The sequence below is a fragment of the Panthera pardus genome, unplaced genomic scaffold (assembly GCF_024362965.1).
Source record: "Panthera pardus isolate Hobbes unplaced genomic scaffold, ASM2436296v1 HiC_scaffold_10, whole genome shotgun sequence".
Lineage (NCBI taxonomy): Eukaryota > Metazoa > Chordata > Mammalia > Carnivora > Felidae > Panthera > Panthera pardus.
The window spans coordinates 94,790,506-94,818,328 of NW_026526655.1; the positions used below are offsets into that span (position 1 = coordinate 94,790,506).

General features: G+C 37.6%; 2 protein-coding genes and 1 long non-coding RNA gene across 9 annotated transcripts in view; 1 reads left to right on the plus strand and 2 right to left on the minus strand.

The window, feature by feature from the left end:
* The window catches only part of CCNT2 (cyclin T2), a 40,741-nt gene extending 25,792 nt beyond the window's left edge, over window positions 1–14,949 (minus strand). For 3 of the 5 annotated variants that reach the window (XR_008424702.1, XM_019454408.2, XM_019454396.2), the window contains exons 1-2: window positions 14,773–14,949; window positions 13,887–13,968 (exon numbers count right to left, since the gene is read on the minus strand). Coding sequence is in view for 4 of the 5 variants with exons in the window: in XM_019454408.2 (XP_019309953.1) it covers window positions 13,887–13,968; window positions 14,773–14,930 (240 nt within the window). In the remaining variant the exon portion in view is untranslated. Of the gene's footprint in view, window positions 1–11,926; window positions 11,954–13,886; window positions 13,969–14,772 lie in introns of all 5 variants that reach the window. The other 2 variants (XM_019454401.2, XM_019454386.2) reach the window with 1 other exon arrangement.
* A 645-nt stretch (window positions 14,950–15,594) lies between these two features.
* Window positions 15,595–27,823, plus strand: part of LOC109270145 (uncharacterized) — a 62,484-nt gene continuing 50,255 nt past the window's right edge. Inside the window, exons 1-2 of the long non-coding RNA XR_008424716.1 lie at window positions 15,595–15,785; window positions 23,575–23,667. This is a non-coding gene — a long non-coding RNA (uncharacterized LOC109270145). The remainder of the gene's footprint in view (window positions 15,786–23,574; window positions 23,668–27,823) is intronic.
* Window positions 21,555–27,823, minus strand: part of ACMSD (aminocarboxymuconate semialdehyde decarboxylase) — a 56,299-nt gene continuing 50,030 nt past the window's right edge. For 2 of the 3 annotated variants that reach the window (XM_019454468.2, XM_019454481.2), the window contains one exon: window positions 23,548–24,649. In XM_019454468.2, the coding sequence (XP_019310013.2) occupies window positions 24,587–24,649 (63 nt within the window). In that variant the 3' untranslated portion in view covers window positions 23,548–24,586. Of the gene's footprint in view, window positions 21,749–23,547; window positions 24,650–27,823 lie in introns of those variants that run through there. The other variant, XM_019454474.2, reaches the window with a different exon arrangement.

A 27,823-nucleotide genomic window follows, 5' to 3' on the forward strand; every position in this document is an offset into this window, starting at 1 on the left:
ATAAGATGGCAATAATAATAATAATAATGATAATAATAAAAAAAAAGACAGGGGTGCCTGAGCAGCTCAGTGGGTTAAGTGTCTGACTTGATTTTGGCCCAGGTCATGATCTCACAGTTTCTGAGTTAGAGTTCCATGGGATTCTCATTTTCTGTCTCTGCTCTTCCCACCCCTCAAAATAAATTAAAAAAAAAAAAAAAAAAGAAAGAAAGAAAAAGATAGAAGATAGCAAATTGTGACAAAGATGTGGAGGAACTGGAAGGAACCCTTAATGCAATGCTTGTGGGAAGGTAAAATGGTATAACTACTTTGGAAAAGTGTGGCAGCTTCTCAAAATGTTTTCAAAAAGCTTTCCAAGATTACTGAGGTCTATAGAGTTACTATACAACCCAGCAATTCCACTCCTAGGTATATACTGAAGAAAAATGAAAATGTCCACACAAAAACTTGTACAGGAATGTTCACAGCAGCATTACTCACAATAGGCAAAAAGCAGAAACAAACCACATGTTCATCAACTGATAAATGGATAAATAAAATGATGTATATCCACATGATGGAATGTAAAAAGGAATGATGACAGTAAAAAGAAATGAAGTACTGATACATGCTACACCATGGATGGATCTTGCAAATGTTGTAAGTGAAAAGACCATATATTATATAATTTCATTTTGTATGCAATGCACAGCATAGGCAAATCTACTGAGAGACAGAAAATGGTTGTCCAGGGCTGAAAGGGGGAGAGAAATCAGTGAACAACTGCTAATGGGTATAGGGTTTCCTTTGGGGTGGTGAGAGTATTACAAACTTAGACTGCAATGATAGTGTACAACTCTGTAAACACACCCATTAAATTATACATTCTAAATGGGTGAATTTTACGGTCTGTGAATGATTTCAATAAAGATTTTTTTTTAAAGGAGCTAATGTCAAAGACTTCCCTTTTTAAGTTACTGCCAATAAAGGGAATTTCTAGGAAAGCAGAAACCTAATCACAGCACAATATACACTGGTAAACAACATTTATCTTAACCCTGTATAACTTCATAGCACATTTGTTAATTTAAAAGGAAAATTAGGTTTCTTTTTAAGAAGGTATACTACATATCCATTTCTTAAACAACATTTAATTGTGACTTTTTAAAAAAAAGTTTATTTACTGAGAGAGAGAGAGAGAATGAATGAATGAATGAATGAATGAGTGTGCCAGCAGGGGAGGGGGAGAGAAAGAAGGTGGAGAACCCAAAGCTGAGAGCCCAATGCGGGGCTCGAACTCACAAACTGAGACCATGACCTGAGCCAAGGCCAGACAAGCGACTGAGCCACCCAGCCGTACCTAATTTTGATATTTAAATTATGTAATTATTTCAGGAAACTTTTGTTTGTTTAGTTAACAAAAATAATTTGAACAGATGTTTAAGTCTACATAAAGGAAACCACTGATTCAAATGGCTACTTCTATTAGTGATCTAAATAGCAATCACTAAGCTAGAGCAATACCAACTCTCCAAGGATGCGGGAGCTTGTAAAAATCTGGTATCTTCTCTGAATCAAAATACCATTTAAAGACTGCCCTCAAATCCTCAGAACTTCCTTTCCCTGCTCAAAGCTATTTTTTTCTTTCCCCAAGCATGAAACTACAACAGTTTTCATGCTCTTAATTCTTGACCCGAAAAGAATCATTTTTTTTTTTTTTCAACTTGTAAATAAGGCCACTATTTAAGCTTAGTTTGAATGTGCAAACTTTTCTATGGAACAAATTACTACAGTGTGAATTCCAAAATAATTTTGTTCACAGATACAAATGTCTATACTTTTCATTAGTTGATTGGTATTACTTTTTAAGAGCTTTTAGCCCGGGGCACCTGGGTGGCTCAGTTGGTTGAGTGTCCCACCTGGGCTCAGGTTATGATCTCAAGGGTCATGAGTTTGAGCCCTGCATCGGGCTCTCTGCTGTTAGCACAGAACTGCTTCGTATCCTCTGTTTCTCCGCCCACCCCCCCAAAGTCCCTCCCCTGCTTGCTCTCAAAAAATAAATAAGCATTAAAAAAAATTAAAATAAGTTTATAGCCCAAACCAGCACTATCAAAGAGCAATGCAATGTAAGCCACAAATGTAATTAAAAATTTCCTAGTAGCCATGTTAAAATAGTAAAGAAATGTGAAATTAACCACTTCTAGTTAGTGGCTATATATATTTAGCACACAGGCTTAACCCCCACAATTGGCATTCTGAAGAGAAAGTTCATTAAAATGATATGAAGCAGATGGAAATGTATTACATGTTATAGGCACCATAGAATAGCTCAAATTGGTTACTGTTCCTAGTCATTCCCACAGTAGACAAATGTTTTTTTTTTCCTTTCCCGCACTATTTCTTATTTATTTACAAGAAAATACATACCTTCTTTGCATACTGCTTGTTACATAATACATACTTAATGTTTGTGGAATAACATTGTTACATTGTCATATAAACACATAGCATCGGGTAACTAAGTACAAGCCAATGAAACTATAACATTTAAAATTTTACACCGAACAAGTCCTCATTTGCTTCTTTTTCTATATCAGATGCAAATAATTTATTTTATTTTTTAATATTTATTTATTTTTGAGGGAGAAACCATGAGAGGGGGAGGGGGTACACAGAATCTGAAGGAGGCTCCAGGCTCTGGGCTGTCAGGACAGAGTCAGAAGCGGGCCTTGAAACCCACCAGCCGTGAGATCATGACCTGAGCCAAAGTCGGATGTTTAACCGACTGAGCCACCCAGGCACCTCCAGACTCAAATGATTTAAAGAGAAACTTCGTATTACATGTTTTTCCTTAAATATGATCATAGGAGTACTTAATACAGCAGCTTTGCAACTAGAACCGTTAACAAGTACACAGCAATCTAATTTGATTTTCCCTTAAAAACATTACCTTATCGATTTTATGCAATAAAAACATCTTCAGAATTCTTGTTCTAACTGCCTTCAAAATCAATTTATAAATTACATAGTCAATGTTTATGCAGAGGCCTTTGTGTGGCTTGGCTAATGCAAATACTCAATGCACATTTGTTAATGTAAAATTCTGCTCTATTCTATAGACCAGAGTTAGTGTAGAAGCACCACATTACCAAATTATATAAAATGCTTTCTTAGAATAAAAATAAAATGCTTTCTTATTTCTGGGACAGATGAGCTAAAGCTATGATAGAAGCATATGAACATAAATGTGTGTGTGTGTGTGTGTGTGTGTGTGTGTGTGTGTACAAAAGATGTGATTTGGACCTGTTACAATCATCTAATTTTGAGGAGGGAAAACAAGGTGATTCATTAAGACTTTATAGAGACCTATAATATATAGCCCAATATTTATCAGTCAACATCCCTGTAATTAGGCAGACAAACTGCCATGTTTCAAAATAACATTAAAGCTTTGTGGGAGAACTTTCTAGAGTTCTTTTCAAAATTAATATGCAAAATCAATCAAGAATATCACATACGCTTTTATGTCTATTAATAAACTTTCCCAAATGGATTATGTTCCTTGTTTAACAGAATGAAACTCAAGTGACTTAATGATTCTTAAAAAAATGATATCCTTATCTTCTTAGAAGAACTTATACCTATTAAAGTACAGTTGTCCCCTGAACAATGTGGGCCAACCCACTGAATTAGTGATGCCAACCCACTCCCACCCTGAATTAAAAACACATGTATAACTTTTGACTTTCTCCAAACTCCTACTACTGACTGGAAACATTACTGATAATATAAGTAGTCAATTAACGCATATTTTATGTTACACGTATTACTGTATTCTCATAATACCTCATTTTTCTCACTTTTTCAGTAATTCTAGGCTATGTGGTTTGTCATTGAATTTTTTTAATTGTTGCAACTTGCCAAAAAATTTCCCAATATATTTACTGAAAAAAAAAAACACAACTGTGTATAAGTGCACTCATGGAGTTCAAATCCATGTTAAGGGTCAACTGTACATTTAAATGATAGTCTACTGCAGTGTTTGGAAATTACTGTATCTCTTAAAGGGACTGTGGATTACCTTTTAATGTTTTATCTGAAGAATTCTGAGAAGATAGATATTGGCAGAGGTGGTAACCAAATTCCCATAGAAAACCAGAGTAACTAGAGCAAAAGCAAAACCCCATGGATATTTATAACTAAACTATTTGGCAAGGCATTCCTAGGAAATTCCAAAATACTAAACGGGTTAAGGACAAAACTGACTACTGTGTAGCCACAAGAGCGTCCCACTATCAGCATCTATGCAAAAAGAAGCAAAGGAACGGAATGGGGCATTTGCTGGACTTGGTAAGAACTTCAAAGTAGCCCCCAAGCATTTAGGAAATCATGGTGGGCCAATCTGGTAACAGCAGCTAAACCAGGGAGGAATTTTGTCAATTTCAGTAAGTGGGTGGATGCCAGATGCCTAGAGTAGGGCTTAAAGGGTTCAAGCCAACTTCCATGTACTTTTCAAATCGATCTCCCAAGGCTCTTTTCCAGGACTCAATATTGAAACTTCCAAAGCAGAAATGGCAGGACAGGGACAAGGCAAAGAAAAGATAAAAATGAGGGAGGGGGAACACAGCCAGGGAACCTTAGAAAGCAAGCTATATATCTGCATATGTAACTGAAAAGTATTTAGGTCATACAAAAATACTGTAAGAAACGAATCAGAAGAGTTAACCCTAAGCAGTAAAAATCACACTAGAAAGAACTGCTCAAAACAAAAACAAAAACAAAAACAAAAACAAATGGTACCGGGGAAACCAGATATCCAAGTGCAAAAGAATGAAATCCAACCCTCACTTTACACCATATACAAAAATTAACTCACAATGGATTGGTGACCTATATGTAAGAACTAAACCTATAAAACCCTTAGAAGAAAACAAGAACTCCAGGACTTTGGGTTTGGCAATGATTTCTTGGATAGGAACCAAAAGCACATAAAACACAAGAAATCACAGGTAAACTGGGCTTCATCAAAATTAAAAACTTTTGTGCAGGGGCACCTGGGTGGCTAAGACAGGTAAGCATCCAACTCTTGATTTCGGCTCAGGTCATGATCTCACGGTTCATGGGTTTGAGCCCTGAATCGGGCTCTGTGCTGACAGTGTGGAGCCTGGGGATTCTCAGTCTCTCCCTCTCTCAAAATAAAAAATTAAACCTAAAAGCAAAAAATTTTTGTGCATCAAGAAAGTGAAAAGACAGCCCACAGAATCAAAGAAAATATTTGCAAATCATGTACCTGATAAGAGATTAACATCCAGAATATACAAGGAAATCCTACAACTTAAAAAAAAAAAAAATAGATAAAAGACTGGTTAAACTTTCTCCAAAGGAAACATATAAATGGCCAATAAGCATACAAAAAGATGCTAAAACATCATTAAGTCATCAGAGAAATGCAAATTAAAACTACAATGAGATACCATTTCACATTCATTAGGATGGTTACTATCAGAAAACCAGAAAAGAGCACGTGTTGTGAGGATGTGGAGAACTTGGAACACTTGTGCACTGCTAGTGGGAATGTAAGATAGTGCTTATTGCTGTGGAAAATATAGCAGTTCCTCAAAAAATTAATGAAATCACAATGTGATCCTCCATTTCTGGGTATATACTCAAAAGAGTTGAAAGCAAGAACTTAACCCACATTTATTCACAATCCAGCAGCATTATTCACAATAACCAAAACATAAAAGGAATCCAACTGTGGTTCATACATACAATGGAGTAACGTTCAGCCTTAAAAAGGAAGGAAATTCTGACACGTTACAACGTGGGTGAATCTTGAAGACATTATGGTTAAGTAAAATAAGACACACACAAAGAAGGACAAATATCGCATGATTCCACTTCTTAGAGATACAAGAATAGTGAAATCCAAAGACAAAATAGAATGGTGGTTCCAAGGGTCTGGAGGAGTGGGAGAATGTGGCATTCGCTCAATGAGCAGAATTTCAGTTAGAAAAAATAAAAAAGTACTAGAAATGGATGGTGGTGATGTTTGCACAACAATGTGAATACTGTACTTAATGTCACCTGTACACTTAAAAATGGTTAAAATGATAAATTTTGTTGTCTATTTTACAATAAAAAATCACAAAGTAAAACAGTAACACACTTCCAAACTACTAGACACTAAAAATGATTCAAAACACAAAACGTAAGTAAAAAAGATATGAAATCACATATCGAAAGATCACATTACACACTTGAGTATATTAACCCAGAACAACCAACACCAAGACACACTGTAGTAAAATTACTGGATTATAAAGGAAAAAAACTGGCCACTTAGGCAAAAATAAATTGGAGAAGACTAGATTACCACCAACACTAGTGCTTTATGCCAGGAAAAAAAATGTATTACATATTTAAGATATCTAAGAAAAGAAAGCAGGAGCCGAGAATTTTATACACAGCAAAACGGACCTTGGGTCTAAAGGGCAAAGATAAATTATTATCAGCACACAAGGATTCAGAGAATATGGTTTCCATCATCTTCAAAAGAACTTGTAACAATCAAAATGACTACAGAGACTTAAACAGAAGCACTGGTAGTGAACAAAAATGGTTACTTGCAGAACTAAGATTAAATAAAGATTGAAAAGAAAAGTTGTGTAATAGCTATTTAAGATAACGTAGCTATAATATGACCTTAAAAAACATGGATGAGATGGGAGAGCAAAACAAAAACATTTCATTGTTCTCCATAATTATACTGCTGATGACAAAAGTACTGTTAGTCTGAGACTTATTTGTGTAATGTGGGGTTAAGTTAATGAGTGATTATGGGATAAGGTCTCTAATCCCACATTCTTAACAACTAAGATTTTGGTGTGAAAGGTCACAGAAATGTACAAAAGACAGGTTAAATAAAAAATGCTGTTATTTTGAATTAGCAAATTCCTGAGGTAAAGAATACATTTAAAATAAATAGATAAAACAAGTCTGATTAATGTATACTTTATATATTTAATGTGTAAGTAAATCATAAACATTTAACATATCAATGTACATAATGAATATATATTTACCATACTAAATATTTCCTCATTCTGTTCACTGAAGATGCCTACAAATAAGACCAACACAATAACAATGAGTATCCCTAATATCCAGCTCCTGGTTTTTGAAATACCACTTCCTACTAAAAGAAAGGAGGGTTTCTGAAAGAAATGGCTATTACAACTGTGGAGAAGGAAATGTACAAGATGAGCGTGGAACATGGTGCTATAACACAGTGAGGAAGCTATCCAAGATTATTGGGGTATAGAATTACCATATGGTCTAGCAATGCTATTCCTGCAACCAAGAGAATCCAAAACCATACGTCCCCCTGAAAACTTATATATAAATGTTCACAGGAGCAAAATAATAGCCAGAATGTGCAAATCACTCAAATGTCTATCAACTGATGAATGGATATATAAAATGTGGTATAATGGTAGTCCGCAAGAAAAATAAATGAAGTACTAATATGTGCTACAACACAGATAAACCTTAAAAACATTATGTGGTCAGAGAAAGAGGCCAGTCACAAAGGACCAAATATTGTATGATTCCACTCATAGGAAACGTCTGGAATAGGTTGGGGGTGGAGGGAAGAATGGGAATAGACAGCCAAAGAACGTAGGGTTTCTTCTTGGGGTAATGAAAAATTTTTAAATTCACACACAACTCTGTGAATACACCTAAAAAACTGCATGGAACTGTACACTTTTCAATGGGTGAAATGTACAGTATATGAATCACATTTCAACAAAGGTGGTAAATGTAGGGCAAGAATCATGTATTTTCCTTTATGAACCGTACCACTGGGTATCTAAATAGATGAATCACAGCATTTCATTATAAAAATATTCCAATTAATAAACCCAGAAATGATAGAATTAGAGTATCACAATGAACGAAAGGATCTAGGGACTGAATATCAACAGCTACTAACATCATACACGATAAGACATTAGGGATCTGATGAAAGAACATAAAACCACCTGCAGTCTTGCCAAAGGGATCTAAAGTCAGTTTGATGAAATTTCTAGATCCAATTGGCAATTTGCAGGGAATTAAAGAACAAAGGAGCATGACAAACTGCAGCAGGAGTATACAATCAACAAAATGCAGACAGTTGGAAATTCTATGGTCTAATGCCCTAGGTTCTTCAACAGATAAAATTTAAGTGAAAAGGCTGGAGGGGAGACCTATATATTGAGACTTAAAAAATCAAATATTTAATGCACAGGATTAAACTGTGGCATTTAAGAGTGCAGAATTAGGTGGTAAAACTGTATCAAAATCGAAGAAAGTGATTACTACATCAAGGATACTGGTTATTTTGTAGAGGGAGGAAAGGGTCTGACATAAGGGTGGGGCATATGGAAACACTTCTGGGATAGGTGGCAAAGTTCTCTTTCTTGGGTTACAAGGTTGTTTGCCTTTCAGCTATTCATTTGTTTGGTGGTTTTATGTTTGTGTTTTATTTTCTAATAAAAAGAAAAACCTACTTCAACTTCAACGCATAATATAGTTATGCTATAGCAATAAAGGACACCAAATAGATGGAGTACAAAAGGATGTGAATAGGACCCAAAGAATAAGATAGAGACAGAAATTAAGAAGTACAAGAGTGGAGTTATCTTGGGAATGCTTCATGAAGAGTTGAAACTTCACCTGTTTTAAAACCTGACAGATCACATTCACATGAAAAGTGAAGAGACTGCACCATCTGGAAAAAGAAGGATGCGCAATGCATAAATGCTAAGTCTAAAAGGGCTAAAAGGGGAATTTGGGGCCTAATTCAAAAGAAGACTTTATTGGATTTTGTCCAATTGATGTAAGCAGATCAAAATCTGAGAAAATATTTTCACTATTTACTTGTCTACTGATCATCTCTTTAAAAAATACCAGTTTCAGGGGTGCCTGGGTGGCTCAGTCGGCTGGGCATCCGACTTCGGCTAAGGTCATGATCTCACATTTTGTGGGTTCGAGCCCTGTGTCTGGCTCTGTGCTAACACCTCAGAGCCTGGAGCCTACTTCAGATTCTGTGTCTCCCTCTCTCCCTGCCCCTCCCCTGCTCGCGCTCTGTGTCTCCCTCTATCAAAAATAAATAAACATTAAGAAAAAAAAAATTTTTTTTAAATAAAATAAAAGAAAACACTAGCTTCAATACTCTGCCCAATTTCTTAAATACACTAGGGTCAGACAAAAGTGAGAACAGTATGGGATTAGGCAAGGAATTTAGGTTCAAATGCCTATCATATAATGGCTGCTTTGATTTTGGACAAGTCAGTAACTGTATCTGTTTCTTCAGGAAGATAATACTTTAGCATCTGTGCAACTGATAGCTGAAAAGTAAACTTAGAAATCATCTAGTCTAATAATCTCAAATTTACAACCCAGGAAACATGTGCTTGGTTAGTATCACTCTGAACAGAAAAGATACAAAATACTTCCATTACCCAGAAAGTTCTACTGGACAGCACTGCAGTATTTCCCAGTAGTATTAATGGATTCTGAACATAGAATTATTCTTGGATTAACAGCTTTATTAAATTAAAAAGCAGTTGGTGCCATCTTAAAAATTACTTCCCCAGGAGTAGCCACACCTAAACCCAACTAGGACCAGTCCAATTCTATATGCTCTCACACAGCAGCTGTGTCACATCTAAGAACTGGGAAACCAAAACAAACCCCTTTTTTTGTGCTGAAAAAGATACATATATATAGGCTTTCACAAGCAAAAAGTATTTCTGAAAGGGCACACAAGAACTGTTAACAGAAAATGTTTCAGGGCAGTGGGCTTACTCAAGCTGAAGAGAGGTTTATCATATTCCCTTTCTACCTTTTTCATTTACCATATACCTGTATTAGTTTTTAAAAATAAAAGAAAGCATTTAAAGTGTTGTCACTGGGGAGAGGACATACACAGAGAAAAATGTATAAGGAGTCATTCAACAGACCTGTGAGCAACAAGATTTGATCCATTTTATTGACAAATAGCTGCTACATTTATCTACTCTATGTGACATACTGGAGACACAACAGTGACTAAAGCCAAGAAAGGAAGGAAACAAATAAAACTCTGTCCTTACATTGTTTACCTTCTAGCCTGAATGGATGTGTTGGGGGATATTTTTACATTTAACTGCATCTATGTTACTATGTTTGAGAGAAATTTAGGGCTTTCACGGTAAAAATATAAACAAAAACCTTGAACTAACCAATTCCCCCAAAATGTTTTCTTTCACAAAATGCAAGTGTATGACAATGTCATCAGTAATTTGAATATAAAAAAGCAGTTAGTGTAAACTGGATAAAACCTACTTTTAAAAAAGTCTTAAATAAATTTCTATTGCAAAGACTGTAATTAATAATTATAATGGCAGAATGCTATATTATTAAAGAACAGAGACTGTGGGCACTTCTCTAGATGTATACGAGAATAGCTTTCCTCATTTAAGTCTTTACAGGGGATGAAAGGAATGCAAAAAGAACATCTGCAAATTTCCAAATGACATCTACTAATCAAAAGTCAACTAAGATTATAAACATTGTGAACAAAAAGTGGTAATCAAATTTTATCACAAGCAAAAATACAAGTTCACTTAAGGTGTACAGCTAACTTAGATGTATAAAATGAAATGTAGATATGACATAGATGATGCAATCTTAGAAATCATTACAGTCATGGGGCACCTGGGTGGCTCAGTCGGTCAAGCGTCCGACTTCAGCTCAGGTCATGATCTCACAGTTCGTGAGTTCCAGCCCTGCATCAGGCTCTGTGCTAACAGCTTGGAGCCTGGAGCCTGCTTCAGATTCTGTGTCTCCCTCCTCTCTCTGCCCCTCCCCAGCTTGCTCTCTGTCTCTCTCTAAAAAACAACAACAACAACAAAAATTTAAAAAGCAAAAAGAAATCATTATAGTCATTCCTTAAAATCATCAGTCCTAAATACCATCCTTAACTGTATACTCTTGGGACCTTAGCAGAAATATAATACATTAAATAAAAACTACAATACATTTAAATCTGGCATATTGGATACAGCTCCGACTGCTGCAGCTCAAAAACAGAGGCAATAAAACTAAGTAAAGAGATTTAAATGACCATGGATTTGGAGAACAGACGTATGAAAACAGACCATGACCATCAAAAATACAGAGAGAACAGTGTATTCTCCACAATCTCATCTTAAGACAATTCATTAGAATATAAGAAACAAATGCATCATAAACTTGACTAACAAAATTAATGAACAGAGTTTCTAAGAGAAACTGAATCAATATTTATTCTAAGGTTGATACTGGAGAGGATGTTCTCCCACAGTATAGAACTTGGAGATACTGTTGGCGCCAGGGCTTTTCTACTTCACCAGATTTATCTTGAGCTTCACGTTGTAAGGCCATTCTTTAATTTCTAACCCCAATTACATAAACCTTACTGCATCCAGTGGGCAAAGGGTAGACTTATCTAATTAGGTTACATATAGAAGTCACTTAGTGTGGACAGTGATCCAACCCTCCAAGAGAAATTGACAATAAAACTCAAAGATAGTTTCTGGGTCACCAACACATGTCCACACTGACTTTATTCTCAAACACAACAGCGCTTAAATTTTAGGGGAGATATTACTTTTAAATTAGCCGCTGTGGGAAAATACAATAAATCCACATAAACATTAAACATATTTTGATATAATTAATGCATATATTATGAAACTAGGTAAAGTTTGTAACTATCATCTCAAAATTTAAGCTTGTTAGGGTTTAATTTACTGACTGGTGTTCCGTTTGTGGTGAAACTCATGCTTTTTCTAAGTTTACTATGACATTCCATTATAACCCTATAAGAAAAATTTTCCCAATGATGTGGGGGAGTATGAATTTAAAAGTGACTCACATTCAATTTGAGACCACCCCCTTCACCCTAAAAGAATAGGGAAAAAAAAAGATAAAAGAGTGAGGCTGTGCAATTGATGCAAGAGCACCAATACAAATATTAAAACCACTTTTGATAAAATAGCAAAGGTAAAAAAGACAACAGTTAGATATGAAGGGTGCAATGTTACTTTTTAAAATAGAAATTAACATCAGATTTCAGATTTCAATTATCCTGCTAATAACAATTTAATGTAAAATGCTGAAGTTTACCTTCATACATATATGGCATTAAGTGGGGTAATAAAAATAATACTTTGGCTTTTTAATGAATGATGGCATTTAAGTAAATTAGGGAAAGAATGCAAGTGACCCAGGCTTCACCATTTAATTTAAAGGTCAAGCTGTGAATTTTGGCTGTAAGCAAGATACCTGTTTTAAAGCACACCAACCAGGCCATAGAGACAAATTATGAAAGAGGGAGGGTTCAAAAAGAGAAGTATAGTCTTGTGGTGAGATAATTACTAGAAGTAGAAAAGTAAGCCTGATTCAGCAAATGAGACCTCTGTAGCCACATAAAGAATTTCCAGAACTATTTTGACTTGTGATTTCTACCAGCATTTTCCAAGGCTACTTAAGGAAAGCCACATTTGTATTAGTATTCATTAGTTTACGACTGCCTTTGGAGCCAATTTAATAAAAATGTAATTCTCTCGATCTAAATTGTTATTGCCAAAGAGGCTTCCTCTCTCTTCCATAACACTATCACTGACCTAAGTTCTGTGCACAAGAAATAACTAGGAAAATGGAAATAGAATAAGACTCATGTAGATTTAAAAGAGAAAGAGAAGCAAAGGAGCCTGCGGGAGACCAAAATGTATACAAACACATATACTGTTCAAACAAGATAAACCTCTATGACAATCTGATAAACCAAATCACTTATGATCAGAAGAGATTACAACAGGAATCAATCTAAGCTATGAAGCTGTTCCTTCCAAATAGAAAAAAGAAAATATTTTATGGACCTTTTCAAAGACTGTTTTCTTAGCAAAAAGGTCCTAATAACAATCTACCAATAGCATAGTCTTCCACAGTCTATTTTTTCTACACACGCCTTTCAGAATAACATTCTAAAAATAGCTGTGATAAAAAGAGCAAAAAATATAGTGAGAATTAAGACAAGGTTAAGTATGTTTAAACAATATGCAACTTTCTGTTAACAGATGCAACACAGTATGCAAGTTACTCTGAAAAAAAGACCAAACTCACACCTTTCACAAATTAAAATAAAATTTTCAACTAAACAGCATTACTCGACTTTTCAAGATTTACAGGTTGCAGGTTACATTCTTTAGTACTGGAGAATAAGTTTTACTTCAAAACTAATTATACACACCTCTGCCATTTTGTTTGAAGGAAAATTTGACGTTTAGGTCACCAAAAACTTAAGGAGACAACAAATACTGCGATAAATAGGAACGCTGACACCATAAGAAATTACTGTTAGCAAATCAAATGTTTCTGCTAAACATTTAATTTTCAAAGGATCATTTCAAAAGAATGTTTGAATTAAATTAAGCCCAATTCACAATATTTGAAACAATGAATCCAATACAATTAAGATGTACAACAGAATGACTAGGCCAAATTACACTGTACATTACTATTTAAAATTATTCAAATGTTAACTATAAAATTTAAATGAATACCGATGTCATAACTGTTAGAGTAAATGTTTCTTATTTACCTTTTATCTCAAAAACCTGGCAAAGCCTAACAAAGTGCCCAGCAGCTTGTCATCACAAATTAAAAAACTAGAAACATTTTGCATTTCAACCAAAACGTTTATCACACGGTTTACATTCGCTGTTACCTTAGAACACTAAATCAAAAGTGAAATCCACGACCAACTTTTTTATGCGTATCGATTTACTTCAAAATTTGGTTATGGTAGAAACAAGCTATAAGATAGTACTTACATTTCTACTGAATTTGGTGAAAGAATGGTGCATATAAAACCTGTGCATATAAACAATCGCAGTGTTTATTGTAAGCTGAGAGCTGGAACGTAACATTTAGGAAATAGCCGAGAAAAACAGGACCTAATTTCCAAAACAATTTTGATGGAAAATTCCCCGCCTACGGTATTTTTCCAATGCTTACAGTTCACTCAAAACGAACCCCAAAACTATACACATAAAACAAAACCCCGCAGGGTGGTGGTGATGGTAGGCTCGACGCCAACTATAATAAGTGCTGAGCATTTCACTCCAATATTGCTATTAAGCCAGCCCGGGAAGGATTTATCAATGGCTACGACTCACTAAACTCAGCATCAGACAGTTGAAATGCGCGCGCGCACATCTATACAAAACCACGCCAAGAACATAAAGACCTCCAGTGAGCTCCCAAGGTATGAGACCCGCCATCAAACCAGCGAGGAACGCGGGGAGAAGCTGCGGAGAAGACTTCACGCCTTTCAGCATCGGTAACCCTTCTACTTCTCGGCCCCTTCTCCGACGAGAAGTGGAAATAGCTGCCTCTTTTCTGCGATAATCCCTAAAATTCCCCCCTGGCCTCGGCGGCCTTCCCATCCCCCGCCGCCACCACGCGCGGCCCCAAACAGATTACACAACGCAGTCTCCTAGCCCGCATTCCAGGACTCCTCTCCTCCCCTCCTTCACTGGCCGGTTTCGGCTTCCCGAGCCCAAGCCCGCCTTCCCTTACGGCGCGGGCGAGTCTCAGCGAAGGCCGAGGCGGCGGCGCCATGTTTGCGGGGCACCAGGCCCGGAGAACAGGCGACCGGGAGAATAGTGAGGGGGGACAGGGCGTGAGCGGCGGAGGGCCAAGAACAGGAAAGGATACACATTGAGACGTTGTCCCATGTCCTGGATGAGGTTGGCCGCCTGCTGGCGGTATGAGAGCTCTTTATCCGCCTCCATTCCGCAGCGGCGGCTCGGCGTGTTCTCCAGCTGTTCCCGAGTAAAGAACCAGCGAGAAGAAGCTCCACGGCCCGACGCCATGACACTTCCTCCTCCGCCCGCTCCCTCACCCACCCCCCTCCCCTCCCGGCTCGCGGACTCCCCGCCAAGGCCGCGCGACCCCGCCCCAGTCCGCTCGCCGTAGAACACGCACCGCCCCTTTTTACTCTTGTCGCTGCCCGTGCGCGTGCGCGGGGCCGCCCTGCCGCCTCGCCCTAGTCTTTTGCTTTCTTTTTCCTGCCCCGGGCCTCGCTCTTACGCACGGGACCACAATGCCCCGCGCCGCTTGTCATTTGGAGGCGCCTGGAGGTGGGGGTCTGCTCGGAAGGAAAAGGTCGGCGCGAGGGACGCTGGGTCTAGGATTGGCTGGGTGAAGGGGCGGGGAGGAGAGGAGGGAAGGGGCTGGCTAGAGGTCGCGTAGAGAGGGAAGCGGGCGGGCGGTTGTGCCGTGAGGCCTGGGCGTGGACTTTGAAGTCCCGGTGGTGTCTCGGGCTGGGGAGTCTGGTGGCGTTTGAAAGGGAGAAAAGCCGTACCCTTCTCCAGCCTCACGCCGCAACTTCCACTTTCCTCGTTTTGGTCTGCGCAGTCTCGTAGGCATTTCCCCGAGTTGGAAAAGTGTCCACGACGGAAAGCCTCTGCTTTCGGGCGGCTCTGCGGAGGACGCACCTGGGAAGAGTGCATGAGTAACAGCGCTCCACCTGTGTGTTGTGCTTGAGTGCTTTTTTTCCCTCTATGTTGTCCACAGCCACTTAGGCCGTGGGGTTTATTTTTGTGATTTCTGGGCCAAAAGGTATCCAGTTAGAAAGTGTAAGAGCTGACTTTTTAAACGAGATTTCGGTAGCGTGTTTTTAAACCACGCTGTGATTGAAAACAAAGTAAAAGGAGAAACAGTACAAGGTAAAATTTTTGCTTAGTGGTTAAGACTAACACCACATGTATCAATTGATTAATCTCTTCCGCCTTTGTAAGCGACTACTGCAGTAGAGTTTCTTTCCGCGAGTAGATAGGTCTCAGACTCTGAGCCATTGCATATTGGCCTGTGAATAAAATGTATCTTCTAAATTGTAACTATTTGGGGGCACCTGGGTGGCCCAGTCTTTGAGCATTGGGCTCTTGATTTCAGCTCAGGTCATGATCCTGAGGTACTTGTGATGGAGCCTCACCTTGGGCTCTGTGCTGACAGTGTAGAGCCTGCTTGGGATTTTCTCACTCCCTCTGCCTCCTCCCCACTCGCGTGTGCTCTCTTGCTCCCATAAATAAATAACTTTATTTGGCAAAGACTACAGAGAACAGGCAGAAGTATTTCTAAAAAGCAAGCGATAATGCTTTTAAGTGAGTTTCTTATTAATGCTCCCAGCCTTTGTCCTCGTTTGGGGGCTTAGCCTATGTGCAGTGTATTGCCGTATTTTGGCTTTGGCTGTATCGGTTACATATTCAATATAGAGCTATTGATTTGGTTGCAGTAGGCAGTTTGTAACAGTTGTCTGCGTAACTTTATCTCTTACCTACATTGCTTGCTTCACATCAGTCCCTGCTTAGAGAAGTTCTGGGATAGATTGATTTAAAGCACCATTTATAAGGTGCTTACCCCCAACACTCGTTATGATACAAACTCAAACTAAGAATATAAGAGAACTTCTCAACTTGTTGAAGAAAATTTGTAAAAACCCTCCTGTTAGTATCATAATGTGAGAAACTAGAAGCTTTCCTACTGAGGCAAAGATGTCCCCTCTCATCACACCTTTCAAAATTGTACTGGAAATCCTTGCTAGTACAGTAAGAAAGGTAAGTAAAAAGTGAACAGTTGAGAAGGAAAAAAAATATGTTGAGGGATAGCATACTTTTTTGTAGGAAATTTCAAAGTATTGAAAAAAAATGGAACAAGTGATTATTGCAAGATTTTAAGATACACAGTTATTACCCAGGAGTCATTTGCTTTCCTATATACCAGCAATGTCCAATTGGTATTTGAAATTTAAAGCACAATACCATTTATAAAAATTAATAGGTATGAATCTAAAATATGTTACAGGATCTATGTGTAGAACTGCAAAACTCTAAGGCAATCAAAGAAGATATAAAAAGAAGAATATTTTGGGTTTATGGATTGGAAGACACTATCATTTGATGTCAATTCTTCCCAACTTGATCTATAGATTCAGCGCAATCTCAATCAAAATTTTAGCAAGTTATTTTGTAGATATCAACAAATTGATTCTGCAGTTTATACAGAAAGGCAAAAGACTGTCCAAAACCAGCACAATCTGAAGAAGTTGGACGGACGCTACCTGATCTCAAAGCTACAGTAAGACAGCATATATTGGCAAAAGAATAGATCAATGAAACAGGATAGGGAACCCAGAAATAGACCCACAAAAATGGTCAACTGATTTTTGAAAAAGGAGCAAAAGCAATATAATTGAGAAAGGATAGTCTTTTCAACAAATGATGCTAGAAAAACTGGATATTCATATGCAAAAAAAAGCTACACACAGACCTCACACTGTTCACAATAATTAATTCTAAATAGATCATATCCCTAAATGTAAAATGCAAAACTATAAAGCTTCTAGAAGATGGCACAAGAGAAGACTAGGTGACCTTTTTTTTTTTGTTTGGCAGTTGTTTTCACATAAAACACCAAAAGCATGATCCATGAAAGAAAAGATTAAGTTGGATTTCACTAGAATTAAAGACCTTTGCTCTGCAAATGACCCTGCAAAGGAAATAAAAATATGAAAAAATCTGCAAACACGTGTCTGATAAAATACTTATATCCAAAATATAAAAGAACTCTTAGAATTCAACAGTAAGACATCCCAATTTTTAAAAAATTGAAACATAATTAACATATATCAGTTTTAGCCATAGAACATGTAGATTCAACAATTCTATACATTACTCAATGCTCACTGCAATAAGTTTTTTTATCTGTTACTGTATGTTATTGCAATATTATTCACTATATTTCCTATGCTGTACTCTATCTCACTGACTTATTTTATAACTGGAAAATTGTATCTCTTAATCCCCTTTATATATTTCACCCATCCCCCTACCAACCTCCCCTCTGGAAACCACCAGTTTGTTCTCTGTATTTAAGAGTTTTGTTTGTTTTTTTAGATTCCAAATATGAGTGAAATTGTATTTGTCTTAGTCTATTTCACTTAGCATAACACCCTTTATGTCCATCTCTGTTGTTGCAAATGGCAAGGTCTCACTCTTTTTCATGGCTGAGTAATATATCATTGTGTGTGTGTGCACACACACACTTGATGTCTTTATTCATCCATAGACGCGTGATTGGATTGCTTCCATATCTTGGCTATTGTAAATAATGCTGCAATTAACATAGGGGTGCATGTATCTTTTCAAATTAGTGTTTTCATTTTCTTTGGGTAAATACCTAGTAGTGGACCTACTAGATCATGGGGTACTTTTATTTTTAACTTTTTAAAAATGTTTTATTTATTTTTGAGAGAGAGAGAGAGAGAGCATGGACAGGGGAGGGAGCAGAGAGAGAGGGAGACACAGACTCTGAAACAGGCTCCAGGTTCTGAGTGTCAGCAAGGAGCCCGACGCGAGGCTCTAACTCACAAACTGTGAGGTCATAACCTGAGCTGAAGTCGCATGCTTACCAACTCAGCCACCCAGGTGCCCCATCTAACTTTTTTTTTTTTTTTTTTTTTTAAGTTTAGCTTGAGAGAGAGGGTGCATGCCAGAGAGCAGGGGAGGGGCAGAGAGAGAGCGAGAGAGAGAGTCTACCAAGCAGGCTCCTCACTGTCAGCATGGAGCCCTGAAGGTCTCGAACTCACAAACTATGAGATCATGACCTGAGCCAAAATCAAGAGTCGGATGCTCAAATGACTGAGCCACCCAGGCACCCTATATTTTTAGCTTTTTTAAAAAATTTAATTTTTAATTTTTTTAAATTTATGTCCAAATTAGTTAGCATACAGTGCAACAATGATTTCAGCAGTAGATTCCTTAGTGCCCCTTACCCATTTAGCCCATCCCCCCCCCACAACCCCTCCAGTAACGCTCAGTTTGTTCTCCATATTTATGAGTCTCTTCTGTTTTGTCCCCCTCCCTGTTTTTATATTATTTTTGTTTCCCTTATTTTCATCTTTCTTGTGTCTTAAAGTCCTCATATGAGTGAAGTCATATGATTTTTGTCTTTCTCTAATTTCACTTAGCATAATACCCTCCAGTTCCATCCACGTAGTTACGAATGGCAAGATTTCATTCTTTTTGATTGCCGAGTAACACTCCATTTTATGTATATACCACATCTTCTTTATCCATTCATCTATCGATGGACATTTGGGCTCTTTCCATACTTTGGCTATTGTTGATAGTGCGGCTATAAACATGGGGGTGCATGTGTCCCTTTGAAACAGCACACCTGTATCCCTTGGATAAATGCCTAGTGGTGCAATTTCTGGGTCGTAGGGTAGTTCTGTTTTTAGTTTTTTGGGGAACTGCCATACTGTTTTCCAGAGTGGCTGCACCAGCTTGCATTCCTGTATTTTTAGCTTTTTGAGGAACCTCCGTACCATTTTCCACAGTGGCTGTACCAGTTTACATGCCCACCAATACTACATAAGGGTACCTTTTTCTCCACATCCTCACCAACACTTGTTCGTTCTTTTTTTTTTTTTAAATTATTTTTTATTTTTAGAGAGAGCACATGTGCAAGGAGGGGAGAGGCAGAGAAAGGGAGAGAGAATCCTAAGCAGGCTCTTTGCTGATAGTGCAGAACCTAATGCGGAGCTTGATCTCATGAACCGTGAGATCATGACCTGAGATGAAATAAAAAGTTGGATGCAACAGAGCCATCCAGACACCCCTATTTCTTGTGGTTTTAATATTAGCCATTATGACAGGTATGAGTTGATGTCTCATTGTGGCTTTGGTTTGCATTTTCTTGATGATTAGTGATGTTGAGCATCTTTTCATGTGTCTGTTGGCCATCTGTCTTTTTTGGAAAAATGACTATTTAGGTCCTTTGCCCATTTTTAATTTTTTTTTAATGTTTTTATTTATTCTCGAGACAGAGACAGAGCATGAGCAGGGGAGGGGCAGAGAGAGAGGGAGACACAGAATCTGAAGCAGGCTCCAAGCTCTCAGCTGTCAACACAGAGCCCAACGCGGGGCTTGAACTCATGGACTGTGAGATCATGACTTGAGCTGAAGTCGGACACTTAACTGACTGATCCATCCAGGAGCCCCTTAGCATTTAAAAAAATTTTTTTTAATGTTTTTTCCTTTGCCTATTTTTAATTGGAATTTTATTATTATTATTATATTATTATTATTATTGGTGTAAACTTGTATAAGTTTTTCATTTATTTTGGATATTAACCCCTTATTGGATATATCATTTGCAAATATCTTCATTTTGGTTTTTTGGTGGTTTCCTTCACAATGCAAAAGCTTTTTATTTTGATGTGGTCCCAGTAGTTTATTTTTGCTTTTGTTTCCTCTACCTGAGAAGACATACATACAAAGATGTTGCTGAGATTGATGTCCAAGAGATTAGTGCCTATATTTTCTTCTAGGAGTTTTATGATCTCGGATCTTGAATCCAGTTTGAGTTCACTTTTGTGTCTGGTGTGAGAAAGTTGTCCACTTTCATTCTTTGGCATGTAGCTGTCCAGTTTCCCCAGAACTGTTTATTGAAGAGATTGTCTTTTCCTCATTGTATATTTTTGCCTCATGCCTTGTAAGCATGAGTTTATTTCTGGGTTCTATTCTGTTCCATTGATCTATGTGTCCATTTTTTATACTGTTTTGATTACTACAGCTTTGTAGTGTATCTTGAAATTTGGGATTGTGATACCTCCAGCAAGTTCGGCTGCCCATTGCTTGAAAAGCCATTACTCAAGAGCAAATTTTTTCGTTTGTTTTTTAAAAGTTTATTGATTTATTTTGAGAGAGAGAGAGCGCATGTGCATGACCAGGGGAGGAGCAGAGAGAGAGAGAGGGAGAGAGAATCTCAAGCACGCTCCCCACTGTCAATGCAGCTCTGGTCATAGGGATGGATCCCATGAACTGTGAGATCATTACCTGAGCTGAAATCAAGAGTTGGACACTCAACTGATTGAGCCACTCAGGTGCCACTCAAGAGACAAATTTTGATTAGAAAGGAATTTGAGCTTTAATCTGAAGGCTGGCAACCTGAGGAGAAGGTGAACTCTTGTCCAAAAGCTGACTCCGAGGGGCCTCTGGGTGGCTCAGTTGGTTAAGTGTCCAACTTTGGCTCAGGTCATCATCTCGTGGTCAGTGAGATCGAGCCCTGAGTTGGGCTCTGTGTTGACAGTGTGGAGCCTGCTTGGGATTCTCTGTCTTCCTCTCTCTGCCCCTCCCCCACTCACACTCTATCTCTCCCTCTCAAAATTAATGAATAAATCTTTATTTTATTTTTTAAATGTTTATTTTTTGAGAGCGTGCACATGCAAGAGATAGAGATAGATAGAGTGAGTGGGGGAGGGGCAGAGAGAAAATCTGAAGCAGGCTCCCGGCTCTGAGCTGTCAGCACAGAGCCTGACACAAGGACCACAAACCATGAGATCGTGACTTAACCAACTGAGCCACCCAAGCACCCCACTAAATAAAACTTTAAATTAAAAAAAACAAAACAAAAGCCAACTCTGAGGTTTCTGCCTGGAGCAGGAGTTTTTAAAGAGGTTTAGTGTGGTTAATCAGCAAACAGAGTGCAGTGGCCTGCAACCTTTCTTGATTATATGAAGACTTGATGCCAGCTACAAAAGTTATCTCAGTGTTTGTGGGTTGTGCAACAGAGTCTGGTTCTTGTTTCATGATATGCAGTAGTACTCTGTTCTTTCTGCAGAGAAGGGCTGGGTTTATAGATAACAATGAGAGGTCAGTAAAATCATTTGTGTGGCCTAAAAAAAGAAAAACATTTTGCTAAAAAAATTTTAGGCTAATGAGAAAGCCAAGGTGGCTTCAAACAGAATTGCTGGCTTCTGTGACCTGGGAAAGTTCTGGTCCTTATTCCTCAAGATCAGTGGTCTGCAAATCTCAAAGAAAGTAAATTAGTTCTGTTACAGATCAAGGGACTCAGGTCAGCAAGTAAGGAATGTTTTATCTTGAGGCAAGTTGACACATAAGATCATCTGGAGTGCTGTTACCTTTGATAGGGATTGCATTAAATCTATAGATTGCTTTGGGTAGTATGCACATTTTAACAATGTTGATTCTTGGACTCTATCAGTATGTAATAGCTTTCCTTTTGTTTGTGTCAGTGTTTTATAGTTTTCACAGTGCAGGTCTTTTACCTCTTGGTTAAGTTTATTCTTGGATATTTTATTTTTTATCAGTTTCTAATAGTTTTTTGGTGGAGTCTTTAGGGTTTTCTATATATAAGATCTGCAGATAGTGAGTTTTACTTCTTCCTTACCAATTTGCATGGCTTTTACTTCTTTTTGTTGTCTGAGCTGTGGCTAGGACTTTGAGGACTATGTTGAATAAAAGTAGTGAGAGTGGGTATCCTCTTGATACTGACCTTAGAGGAAATGCTTTCAGTTTTTCACCATTGAGTATGATGTTGGTTGTGGGTTTTTCATATATGGCTCTTACTAGGTTGAGGTATGTTTCCTCCAAACCCACTTTGTTGAGAGGAAAACATCCCACTTTTAAACTGGGTAAAAGATCTGAACCCACATCTCACAAAGAAGATATACAGATGGCAAATAAGCATATGAAAAGATTTTCAACATTTTTATGTCATAAGGGTGTTCTTAGTAGTAGTTTATCACTGCAAAAGAGTGGAAGCATGACTGTCCTTGAATTGAATTGCAATGTAATACTGTTCAGCTAGTAAAAGGAAGAAGGCATCCAAGTGTTGAAAGGGAAACAAAACAAAACTGTCAACTAAGAATGCCTGGCAAAGTTGTCCTTCAGAATTGAAAGATAAAGAATTTTCTGGACAAAGACAATCTCAAGGAGCTCCTCACCACTAGACTGGCCTTACGCGAAATGTTAAAGGGACTTCTTTAAGCTGAAATTAAAGGGTACTAATTAGTAACAAGAAAACATATGAAAATATAAATCTCACTGATAAAGGTAAGTATGTAGTAAAAATCATAATAATCTAATGTTGCAAAGGTGTTGGGTTAATCACTTCTAAATCTTGTGTGAAGGTTAAAAGAAAAGCATTATTCACTGTAACTATAATAATTTGTTAATGGATACATAAGATAAAAAGATGTAAACTGTGGTATGAAAGACATAAAACGTGGGGGCTGAGTTTAATTGTAGAGCTTTAGAATGCATCCAAACTCATCAACGAAGATAGACTGTTATAAAAAGAAGGCAGCTTAAATGTGGAATGGTCACCAAGGTATTTAGTAGAAAAAACAAGCAAGATGCCACTGTCTGGGTAAAATGAACAAAGGAATCTGCACATGTAAGTACTTGTATTGTCCTAGATGATCTCTGCAAGAATATCCAAAAGAACAGTTAAAATGGGTTCCTTTTAGGATAGGTTGAATTTGATCTTTTTGAACTCTTCTAATATATTCATGTATTGACTTTTCAAAAAAACTTAAAAATTACATGCCAATACTGAACTCTTGGCTTTCTGAACTAATGGAAGGGAAAAGAACTATGAATGAATACAAGGCAAGAGGGTAATTTTGAAAAAATTATATTTGGTTTTTAGAATTCAGCCAGAGGTACATGAACCACAGATGTTTATCACCCCTCCAAGACCAAGTTCATTTTCAGCAGCCCAGATGAGACCACCATAAATGAAGTAAGTAGAATAAGGCTACCCTGGTATCATCACTCTGCTCAATCTCCATAACTAGCTTTACACATTTTGCTCAGTATTTTAAATTAAAAGAGCTTCTGGTAAAGGTAAATTATAGACTGGAACTGTTTTCCAGAATAGGTAAGTTCTCATTCAGTTTGAAAACCCTGTTCTTATAGTTTTGCCCCTTTGTCTATTTCCCATCCTCCAACTCTGAACAAGCCTTTCTATCCTTAGAGACTCAGCCCAACTTCTGTGCAGATCTGCTCCAGTTTGAATCCAAATGAATTTTTCTTAATGAAACTTCTATAACTCCTAATATATTGCTTAGTAATTATTCCATGAACATGTGTCTTGCCTCTTTAATTGGACTATAAACTCTCTAGGGATTATGGGATATATTATATATGTATGTATGTATGTATGTATATATGTGTATATATGTATGTATATATATGTGTGTGTGTGTGTGTACATATCACTTATTTTTTTGGACTCTAAAGCATTCCCAGTCCAGTTGTGGACCAATGGAAGGTGTTAAAAGTGAATGAAAACAGGTTATTTGGGCCCCATTCACATATACTTGCTCAAAGTGGAGAACCTACCTCAGCCCTCCAGGATGAGTCTGGTTTTGGTCTTTCTCCATATAAATCATGAATGACATTTGGTTTTTATTTCTGCCATTAATTTAAAAAGCGCTGGGAAAATCATTTTTGATTTGCACATGAAATAATATATTGCTTTTCAGAATGAAAACAAATTCTGTGACTCATTTTTGTTATGAATAATTTAGAACATTTGTGTATATCCTATTTCTGGATAAAATAGTTCAAAATAAGATTTTAGTAATGCATGTGTGATACATATTTAAAAACAAAAATAAAATATCTTCTTGAATGTTTGTCTTTGTAGTAAATGCAAGTCATTCAAATTGTTTTCTCTCAAGACCCAAAAATGCTAGGGCATTGCCAGCTTTGAGTCTATCCTGCAAAAGAAAAAAAAGTTTTATTTTATTTTATTTTGGTTTTGGGGGGGGGGGGGAGAGAGAGAGAGAGAGAGAGAGAGAGAGAGAGAGAGAGAGAGAATATCTTAAGCAGGCTCCACACTCAGCCAGAAGCCCAGTGTGGGCCTCAATCCCATGACCCTGGGATCATGACCTGTGCTGAAGTCAAGAGTGGGATGCTCAACCAACTGAGCCACCCAGGTGCCCCAAGGTTTTTTTTTAAAGCATTATTTAATGGTTGTTTTAAAATACTTATTGAGTGTCTTTATCAGGTTTTTAAAAGATGAATTTCCCAATGTGAGAGAAAAATATTAGCAAGTTAAACAATGAATCTCTTGACCCCTGTTTTGCCCCACTATTTGAAATCTGTTTCAAACTTGGTCATGGGAACAAAGGAGAATTATAAGGGGGGAGAGCTCTCTTAGGAAAAAACGCCTTTCTTTGGAAACCTCTGCAGGACCCTCTGCTGGGTTTCAAGGACTATTTAGAGGCAAATACAGTTGACCCTTGAACAACAGGAGTTTGAACTGTGTAAGTTCACTTACATTTGGATTTTTTTTGAATAAATATATTGGAAAAATTTTTTGAGATTTGTGACAATTTGGAAAAACTTGCAAACTGTGTAACCTAAAAGTACTGAAAAGTTTTTTAAAAAGTTAGGTGTTATTGTAACATTACGGTGTATAATACATGTAATATACAAAATATGTGTTAATTGTGTTATTGGTAAGGCTTGTGGTCAACAGCAGGCTATTTGTAGTTAAGCTTTTGGGGGGTCAAATGTTATACATGAATTTTGATGTAGGAGTTAGCATCCCTAACTCAGTGTTGTTCAAAGGTCAACTGCATAGAGAAAAGGTACACTGTAGGTCTGTGGGACAGGAGAGCTGGAAACAGTGCCCAGAAATCTTGTAGCCATCCTCCAGTTTCTAGGCATATGTGTTATCCCTTCACATGGCCCTGAATAAAAGGTAAGCTCTTTTGGTACAAGAAAAGTGACAGATGAAGCACCTCAGAATATGGTACAAGTATGTATATTTATAGATTTCAGATGAGAAAAGGACTCTGAAATTTTTCTTCACTTTCTTCCCAGTTATAGACTAGGTCAGCTCCACAAAGAAACTCCTGTGACTTAAGGGGTAACTTTTGTGATACCCTAATTGATATATGTCCAGCTTGCAAAGGGCAGGCAAGAATGGAAGGAAATGTATGGAGTTGTGTAACATTTGTGGATATTAATGCATTTCAGTGTATCTTAACGGCTTCAGGGTTCTCAAACAGCCTTGGAGAGTGGGTGATTTGAGCAGGGACCTCTTATTCAGGGTTCTTCCTTGATCCACACTTGGACCATTCCCTCTAAAGAAAGCTTTTAGAAGTGACTCTTGCTGCTCTGAGAAACTGTGTGCTTTACCTTTACAAATAGGTTGGGACCAACTACCGTTTGAAGAGGATACATTTTGGCGTGTTGGATTTGGGATTGGGTCCATGTGCTATAATCCAATGGTTAATATTGCCTTTGGTAAATCACCCAGCATCCAAATCTTGTTTTCCTCCTCTGCATCTGCATGCTGGAATGCAACTACCTGTCTACCTCCCAGTGTTGTTATGGTCATCAAATGGGTTTATTTATTTCATTTAAAAAATGTTTTAGTGAGATTTACCTTCATATGGCTCAAAATTAGAAAGATACAAAATGGACGCTTCCTTTCACTACTGCCACCCAACCAGTACTTTTTCTTCCCAGAGTTATTAGTTTCTTGTCTGTTTTTCCCAAAGGTATTTATGCATAAATAAGCAAATACTTGTATTTAGGTATATAGGTTTTTTCATAAATGGTTAGTATATTATACATAAATGGAAGTACACTATATGTGTTTTTTTGTACCTTGCTTTTTAAACTTAATATATCTTGGAAATTGATTTTTAATTTTTTTTATACATTCCATTGTATGGATATATTATTGTTTATTCCCTTATAGATTCTTTTCAGTCTTTTATTATAAACAGTGTTACAGTGAGCAGTCTTTTAAGGAATGTCATGAATTTGTGACAGTGTAAAATTTTCATGCAAGAGTTTTTAAAAACTTTGACCTTAAAAGTCATAAGCATGGGGGCGCCTGGGTGGCTCAGTTGGTTAAGTGACTGACTCTTGATTTTGGCTTAGGTCATGATCTTGAACCCATGGTGGGTTCCATGCTAACAGTGCAGAGCCTGCTTGAGATTCTCTCCACTCTGTCTGCCCCTACCCCTGCTCATACTTTCTCTCTCAAAATAAATAAAGAAATATTAAAAAACATCATAGCACATAAAATTAAAAAACTAGAGGTATAAAATAATAGTAGTTATTATTCCATTAAAGTTTTGTAAGTTCTTTTTTTTTTTTTTTTTAACTTTTTTTGAGAGAGTGAGAGAGCACAAGCAGGGGAGAGGCAGAGAGAGAAGGAGACAGAATCCCACACAGTCTCCACACTGTCAGTGCAGAGCCAGGTGTGGGGCTTGAACCCACGAACTGTGAGATCTTGACCTGAGCCAAAATCAAGAGTCAGATGCTTAACCGATTGAGCCACCCAGGCGCCCCTCCATTAAAGTTTTAATCGGGATACTTAGGATAATTTGATTTCAGTTTAATTTTGGTTACCTTTATAGAAAGTTTTTCATTTTCAATGTTTGTTGCAAAAAGAAAAATAAAAAAAAAAAACCTTACTACATACAGCTTCCTACTTTGTTTATTTATTTATTTATTTATTTATTTATTTAAAAAAAATTTTTTTTTTAACGTTTATTTATTTTTGAGACAGAGACAGAGCATGAACAGGGGAGGAGCAGAGAGAGAGGGAGACACAGAATCTGAAACAGGCTCCAGGCTCTGAGCTGTCAGCACAGAGCCCGACACGGGGCTCGAACTCACTGACCGTGAGATCATGACCTGAGCCGAAGTCGGATGCCTAACCGACCAAGCCACCCAGGCGCCCCTGTTTATTTATTTTTAAGCTAACTTAAATGTTTATTCTGAGAGAGAGAGTGGATGTGCCTGAGTCGGGGAGGGGCAGAGAGAGAGGGAGAGCGAGAATCCCAAGCAGGCTCCACGCTGTCAGCATAGAGCCCAATGTGGGGCTCAGACCCACCAAGCGCGAGATCATGAGCTAAGCCAAAATC